Source organism: Ips typographus, linkage group LG15, assembly GCF_016097725.1.
Source record: "Ips typographus isolate SLU linkage group LG15, UJ_Ityp_2.0, whole genome shotgun sequence".
Lineage (NCBI taxonomy): Eukaryota > Metazoa > Arthropoda > Insecta > Coleoptera > Curculionidae > Ips > Ips typographus.
Genome location: NC_138436.1, coordinates 1,849,539 through 1,858,355, shown reverse-complemented (window position 1 = coordinate 1,858,355; position 8,817 = coordinate 1,849,539). Strand labels below are relative to the sequence as shown.

General features: G+C 36.9%; 1 protein-coding gene across 1 annotated transcript; it reads left to right on the top strand.

Moving 5' to 3' along the window:
- The first annotated feature begins 2,930 nt into the window (after window positions 1–2,930).
- On the top strand, window positions 2,931–3,668 carry LOC145738407 (uncharacterized). The gene has a single exon (XM_081993225.1). It carries the CDS (start codon window positions 2,931–2,933, stop codon window positions 3,666–3,668), a length of 738 nt encoding a protein of 245 aa, XP_081849351.1.
- The last annotated feature ends 5,149 nt before the right edge of the window (window positions 3,669–8,817 follow it).

Genomic DNA, 8,817 nt, shown 5'->3' with positions numbered 1-8,817 from the left:
GAGACTTACAGTGAACACTTCTCGGAACACTTTGAAGTCAAACGAGATAGTGACCGAGTTAACGACAAACGACCTAAATGTAAATTTTGCAAATACTTAGGACACACAGAGGACGAGTGCCGCAAGAAACGAACTGCCAAAGCCAGTGCAATTTCTTCCTCCACTGCGCCGCAGGAACATTTAAATATGGTTTCTTCTCCTAGCCCCTCTCAACCAAGTAGTTTTCAAAATTCTGTTAGAACTAATAGACCAAATCAGCTTACTTGTTTTGGTTGTCAGCGACCTGGATACATCAAGTCAAACTGTCCCACGTGTTCTGGTGGTGCCTCTTCACTTGATTTTTGCTGCTTAGAGGGCGACGTTGCCAAACTGTCACCACAGCCTCGACCATTATTCAACATCTCTATCATGGGCTTGAATGGCTCAGGAATCATTGATACGGCCGCAAAACAGAGTGTTGCAAGTAGCTCTTTGTATAAAGCGCTACATCAAAAAGGAGCAACATTTCCTGCATCTAGGGCTAATATTAAATTAGCAGATGGCAGTGTTAAGACTCTTGACACCAAGATTGTTACAGTGGACATACTTCTACAAGGCCGTACCATACCCACTACGCTAGTATGCTTGCCTGATGCCAATAAGACTCTACTTGGAATTGATTTCCTTCAAGCCGGAAATATAGCAATCAACCTTGGACAGTGTTGCTGGTACTTTGCAGAAGACGACTTCAATCAACATGAACTACGATTTGAAGATCAACACAATGTGGAATTTAACGACGCCACCATCGAAGCTTTGGCCATAACCATGTTGAGAGAGAACGAAGGAACTATGCTATCTTATGAGCAAAAGAAAATTCTTTCTGACACAATCACTGTAAATCAAGATGTTTTTGCTCTAGGGGGAGATCCCACTCCCTTTGCAGAACATAGAATAGATACTGGAAATAATCCTCCTATATCTGTTCCACCTTATCGTATGACACCTGCAAAAAAAGCTCAACTTGAAATTGAACTTAACAAACTCTTGGAAGCTGGGATTATTGAAGAGTGTGAATCAGCATGGTCCGCACCTGTCGTCCTTGTGCCCAAAAAGGATGGAGGCACAAGACTGTGTGTAGATTATCGGGCATTAAACGCTATCACGGTGCCTGTGAGTTATCCGCTTCCCAGAATGGATGATTTACTCCATTGCACTAAAAAAACATTCTATATGTCAACACTTGACTTGAGGGCGGGTTATCATCAAGTCCGAGTTCGGCAGGAAGATCAAGATAAGACCTCGTTTGTGACCCCCTTTGGAACGTTCCGCTACTTAGTGATGCCCTTCGGCTTGCGAAATGCGCCAGCCACGTTCCAGCGGCTCATTGATCGATTTAGAGGCGGACTTCCACATGTTTTAATTCTTGCTTACCTGGACGATATTTTCATATTGTCAGAGACCTTTGAACAGCACGTTAAAGATCTCCTAAGTGTATTTGAACGACTAAGAATGTTTAAATTACGAGCAAATCGGGAAAAATGTACCTTTGCGAGTTCGCAAGTGAAATATTTAGGCCATTATATCACTGCTCAAGGAATCCAAGTGGATCCAGAGAAGACAGCTGCCATTGACAAAATGTTACCACCACAGAACATAAAACAGATTCAGTCCTTTTTGCAAAGCTGTTCGTGGTATCGCCGATTTATAGACCAGTTTGCTGAAATAACCCGACCTTTGACTAATCTTTTAAAGAAAAATGTGACCTGGACATGGGGACCACAGCAACAACATGCCTTCATAACTTTGAAGAAAAAGCTGACTACTGCCCCCATTCTACAACAAAATGACGGCTCGAAACCATACATGTTGCGAACCGATGCATCAGCATATGCCATAGGTGCCGTCCTGCTACAAGGTGAAGGATTAGAGGAACGCCCGGTGGAATATGCCAGTAGATTACTAACGACGGCTGAGCGTAACTATTCGACGACAGAGCGCGAGGCATTAGCTGTAGTTTGGAGCTTGAACAAGTTCCGAGGATACTTGGATCACTCATCAGTAATTGTAGTCACGGATCACCAACCACTGAGATGGCTACTCAGCATTAAGACGCCAACTGGACGTCTAGCACGTTGGGCTTTAATGATCCAAGGTTACAACTTAAAAATTGAATATGGTCCTGGAAAACTCAATGCCATGCAGACATGTTATCAAGACCGCCTTGTAAACACTCTAATGACGACTCTTGTAGTATTTGCTACCTTACTATTGACATACCAAAACGTACTCCGAATGAAGTGAGAGCAGAGCAGTTGAAAGATCCAGATCTCAAGAAAATCATAGAAAGTTTTGAGGATGTACACAGTAATGAATACGCCCGCTGGACCTCAAGGGGATACATCATGACTAATGGCGTTCTATACAAGTACGCAGATCCAGATCTTGAAGATGCTCAACTGGTTGTACCAATTCACGAAAGGAATAGAGTGTTGGCTGAACATCATGACGCCCCTACCGCCGCTCATTACGGAGCTGAACGAACTATTCACAGAATATCAAGACTTTATTATTTTCCCGGTATGAGACAATTCATCCAGAATTATGTCAAAAATTGCCCTGATTGTCAAAGATATAAGGCAACCAATCAAAGATTTGAGGTTCTAGCAATTGATTTATTTGGGCCATTACCCGAAACACCAAAAGGTGAACAATGGATATTTATAGTGGAAGATACTTCTACCAAATGGGTCGAGCTCTTCCCACTTATCAAAGCAACCGCCCATGAATGCTCCACAAAACTAATTGACGAAGTGTTCCTTAGATTCGGATTTCCTCGCCGAATCATATCGGACAATGGTGTTTAATTTGTCTCACATGTCATGCAACTAGTGTGCCAAGCAATGAACATTAAACAGAGTTTAACACCATTATACCATCCACAAGCTAATATGGTCGAACGGAAGAACCGCGACATGAAGCAGAGACTTGCAACTTTGGTAGGCAAAGACCACACAACTTGGGCTGAACAGCTTCCGAGTATACGATTTGCCATGAATAGTGCTAATTGTCAATCGACTGGATTTAGTGCTGCTTACTTAAACTTTGCCAGAGAGCTAAGGAGTCCTGATGAAGTTGTTAATGACTTACGACCAGTAGTCCAATCCGACAATTTCCTTCCAGAAATAACCCCTTACTTGAAGCAAGTTTACATGACATTGATAGAAGCACAAACAACTAATGAGAAAAGACAAGATTATCAAAAGCAGTATGCTGATCTAAAGCGAGCAGAGACACCTGATTACGCTATAGGTGATAAAGTACTGGTTACTACACACACCCGAAGCAGTCAAGACAAGCATGTAACCGCCAAGCTGGATCCTAAAAGAGATGGACCTTATACAATCATCCGCCGTGTATCACCGGTATCTTATGAAATCGCCAGCTCCGACCAACTTGATGAACCACTGGGAGTATATCATTGCAGCGCCTTACGAATGTACCATGGTGGTCAGTCTGGACGTCCTATAGTGCCTATACGGAAAAGGGGACGCCCTCGAAAGAACCCAGAACCTATAAAAGCTGGTTCCTCGACGTCACCGTCTTCACAACCAGAGGGGGAGACTGTAAGAACCAATTCCAAAACCCGGCCTAAACGTAACATAGTAGGCCGCACCACTTGCTGTTGAACGTCGCAGCAACCTAAATGCGGCCAATCAGAAGAGCAGCCTGGCAGACGGTCCATATTTGGAAATCTTACAACAAACACCAGTGCGCGTGCAGATTATGTTAGTTACGCACGGCTCTCGGGCATTCTGTTTACGACTACGCCGCGAAAAGCTTTATACACAATATATAATACAATACGTTGTTTTCTACTTGTTGCAAGAACCTATTTTAAAATATATTAGTTAAGGGAAAGGTGTGTTTAATTGACTCATCGTCAACGCTCCTCTCTTACACCATTTATAATTTTCCTTTATTCTTGTATAAGTCCTTCTAAAGCCTGAATGTCCAGCCATTGCTGATTCGTGATTTTCTTTGAGAATTTGATTGATTTCACTTTTATTTTGAGGTTTTATTTTCGGCCTGTTGATAAGGATTACATCGATTTCATGTTTTGTAAATACAAATTCAAGAAGTTCGCAAAATAGATCTTGCTTTAAATTAGTAGTTCTTTCTGTAGGATTTTTAATATACATTTTGAATGTTTTTGATTCCAATAATTTAGTACGTAAATTTTGAAGAGAATAAAATAAATCATTGTATGTCAACTTATCAAAATGGTTTAAACTGCTAAAAATTAAATAAGTTTTTTGATTCGATTCATTTGTTAAGCTTTTGACATCGTATAAATTTATTTCGTCGGGATTTAATTTATTTATGTCTTGATGAGCGATTAAATTAGAGAAACAAGTATTGTTTTCATCTAAATCTTTGGAGAAAAAGAGAGCATTAGGGTAGCATTTGAAAATGTCTTCTCGTATTATTTCTTTGTTAGGTAGATCTTGATTTTCATAATAAAATTTTGTAAAATCGCTATATGATTCCGTAGAAATTGGATAACAAGATTTAATCAAGTTGATAGCAATTGGATTACGAGATAAAGCATCAACATTTGAGTTAACTACTTGGTTTATATTGGATTTCGTAACTATATTCCTCAAGTTTGAGTTGCCATCGAAGAAGTCTACTGCTTGGATTTTTGCAATTGAAAAGCCATGTAAGTGGACGATGGTCGGTGAGAATTAAGAATTTTCTACCATACAAATAAGGACGGAAATGTTGGACAGCCCAGACAATAGCTGTAAGTTCTTTTTCAATTGTCGAATAATTACATTCAGCTTTATTTGAAGTTCTTGAAGCATATGCTATTGGAAGATCCTTGCCAATTTCGCCTTGAGAAAGAATTGCGTCAATTGCATAATTGGAGGCATCGGTTGTTAAGATGAAATCTCTATTGAAGTCGGGGTATTGAAGTATCGGAGTAGTTGAGAGAACATTTTTAAAGTACTCGAATGAATATTCTTGTTCAGAATACCAAACAAAAGGGGTATCTTTCTTTAACAGATTAGTTAAGGGTTTCGCATGTTTGGAGAAGTCTTTAATAAATCGTCGGTAATATCCGATAAGACCTAGAAATTGTTTGATTTGTTTAGGGTTTCCTGGACGTGGATATTGTTGAATAGAAGAAATTTTAATAGGGTTTGGAGAAACGCCATGTTCACTTATAATGTGACCCAAATAAGCTACTTCTCGTCGCATGAATTCACATTTATCGGGTTGAAGGAGAAGTCGATTCGTACAAAAACGTTCGAAAACTTTTTCAAATTTCTTGGAATGTTCTTCGAGTGAACTAGCAAAAATGACAACATCGTCCAGATAAACAAAACATTGCAAACCTTGGAGACCTGTAAGACAAGCGTTCATTAACCTTTGAAAGGTACTAGGGGCATTTTTTAGACCAAAAGGCATACGGAGGTATTCATAATGACCACTAGGAGTCGAAAAAGCAGTTTTTGGAATATACTTTTCACTCATTTGAATTTGATGAAATCCGGAAGCTAAATCGAGGGTTGTGAAATACTTTGAATGACCCAATTGATCGAGAATATCTTCGATATTCGGTAGAGGATGAGCGTCACCAATAGTTACTTCGTTTAATTTTCTATAATCGACTACAATTCGCCATTTTTGTTCACCTGAGGCATCTAATTTTTTAGGAACAATCCATAATGGACTATTATAAGGTGAAACTGATTCTCGAATGATTCCTTGTTTTAGCATTTTGGAAATTTGTTTGTCTAATTCTTTTTTATGTACTTCAGGAAATCTGTAAATTTTCGAGGTTATTGGAGTAGGATTTGTAACGTTAATTTCATGTTTTAGAACATCTGTACACGTTAATTTATCACTAGGTAAGAAAAATATCTCGTTATACTTTGAACATATTTCTAAAACTGTATATTTTTCTTCTGGATTTAAGTGATCTAATCTGAGATTTTGTTCTAAAATTTTAAGTCTTTCTGAGATTGGAAGTACTAAGTCGTTAGATACTGAATAGCTGAAAATAAATGAAGAACTTTCTTGAAAGGGTTCGAGAGTGAGACTAATTTCGTTAATGCGAATTTTCTTATCAGTCATATTTAGGATAGTAGTAATTGCTTTTCCATTTTTCACTGAGAGTAAAGCTTTTGCTAAATAAACTCCTTTAGTTATTTCAATTTCAGGGCAAATACCCATTTCCACTTTATTTTGGACAGATATGGAAATCACTGTTTCACTTCTAGGTTGTAAGTAAGTATAATTTAAATATGCATCGCCATGGTTCGTTGAATTGGAAATTTTTATTGGATTAGTTAGACATTTTAGATTAAGTTCAAGATTATTTAAATTAATTAAAGCTCCATTTGGAGATAGAAAATCATTCCCTATGATCCCGTCGAAGGGAATATTAGAATTTGGATCGCTAACATGGAATTTTATTTTTAAGACTTCTTTATTGATTAATGAAAGGTTTAATAGATAGCTTGCAGCTGTATTGATGGGCATATTGGCTCCTAGGCCTTTTAGGACAATTTTATCGTTATGATCGATTTTATAATCGATGTGTTGCATTTTAGCAATTTTTATAAGAGAAACGGACGCACCGGTGTCTATTAGAAATCTGAATGGAAATCCATTAATTAAACAAAAGAGATAATAGTGGTTATCTTGAATAATGGTATCCTCTTCAGAATAATCATTAAGAATCGCAAATTACGTTGTCGTTCGAAACAACTTTGTTTTTAAAAACTTTATTTTTCCAAAAGAAAAATCAAAATCACGTACAAGAACCTTTATTAGTTAAGGAGAACACGAAAAAAGTCCGGTACAATGTGGAGCGGCTGGTTATATAGTTTTTATTCTAGTAACTATTGCGCTTAATTATGCTTAATATTATTATATGTTTTTAACATTATATCTTCTACTTTTAATTGACACTTCGAAGTTAATTCGATTAGATTGGTGCCCTTAAGTAACACTTTTCGTTGGGAATTTTCACACACTTCACTCGCGATAATTTCCTTGTTTGTCTTTAGCACCCACTTATTTTTATCGATATTTTATATTTCAACATTGTCGATTTTCGAAAATATTACATTACAGTCAGTTACATTATGACTATACCTTAACAACTGGATTTAACAAGGAACGTTAGTTATAAATGATTTACACTGTATATGATTACATAAAAAATCATCATTTATAATACGTTTACAAGGCATATGTGAGTGACCGTATTTATGATCGTTTATTAAGACATAATCAAAATTAGGTATAATTGTTTTAAAGTACTGGTCGTGTTTTACAAATAAAGGGAATAATTGATACGAATCATATTTTTCCTTTTCCACTAAAGGAATTTCTATTACAAAAACAATTTCTTTGTTCTTCACGAAACTACTTATTTCTAAAGCATTTTCTAATTTTAATATATTTTTAATGGTTGGTTCATTTGGCAACTTAGTTGAAGATAATTGCGTATTTATAAGTTTTAATTCGTTTAGTAAATCTCTAGTGCTAACATTTGCGTTATGAAAGGTGTTTAGTTTAGCAAAGGTTATAGCAACTTATAAAGGCCAATTCAACGATATACGATTTTTTTTTTTTTTTTTTTTTTTGTTCCTACCTATAACAATGATAGGTGTAACAATGACAGCTAACGTCAATATAATGTTAAATTAATTGGCAAATTTTCCTATTACTTAAAATGGTGTTTTTGAGTGAGAAAGAAAAGACTGACATCTTAAGTATGGTGGGATATGGCGACCGTAAGAGAACGCAGCAGGAAGTATGTGATTTGTTTAATCAGCGTTACCCAAATCGTGTTGCAATAACTCAATCTTGTGTAAGCAAATTGGTAAAAAAAAAAAAGAAAAAGTAAAAAAAAAAAAGAAGTAGCAATACTGTAGATCGTTGAATTGGCCTTTATGAGTACTCTTAAAATCTGAAGTAATATACAGTGTGTTAGGTTTGAATTAAGAAAGTTGGTATACTTTGTGACTGACCCTGTATACTTGCGAACCTCATTTCACCCTCACGTCATGCGCTGTTATTTACTTTAACAAGACGCAAATTTTGAGAAAAATAAAATCAGCAGTTTTCGAGATATTTGCAATATTCCAGACCGGCACTGTTGACTTTTAACCGAAACCGTTTTGTGAAAACGAACGTGAACGATTTTATTTTTTTTTGGGTAAATTCTTAAAAGAAACCGTTCAAATATGCCCTTTGAACGACCCAAAAATCCTACTGACTGCGCCAATTACGTTCGCAGTCGTTCGAAACAACTTTGTTTTTAAAAACTTTATTTTTCCAAAAGAAAAATCAAAATCACGTACAAGAACCTTTATTAGTCAAGGAGAACACGAAAAAAGCCCGGTACAATGTGGAGCGGCTGGTTATATAGTTTTTATTCTAGTAACTATTGCGCAGTATAGATTACGTTATTACTCTTGCGCCATACAATATTCGTAATACGTAACTCGCATAGGTGAAAATTCAGTTCCGCGAATATCTCATACCGGAGGCTTGGATATCATTGTCGCTAGAATAATTTTCACTATGGATTATAGAATAATTCAACTGACCTCTTTTTGAGTATAGTGAATTATTATCGATGCCCTTTTTTAAATTTAGATTTGCACGACCTCCTGTGGAGTATGGCAATTATTGATGGTCGTCGATTAGTAAATTTGTATTTGAATTAGTAGAATCGACGCCGATTTGATTTACGCCCAATCCCAAGAAACGACGTTGTTCTGAGGGGCTTCCCCGTTTAAAGGACTGGTTGAG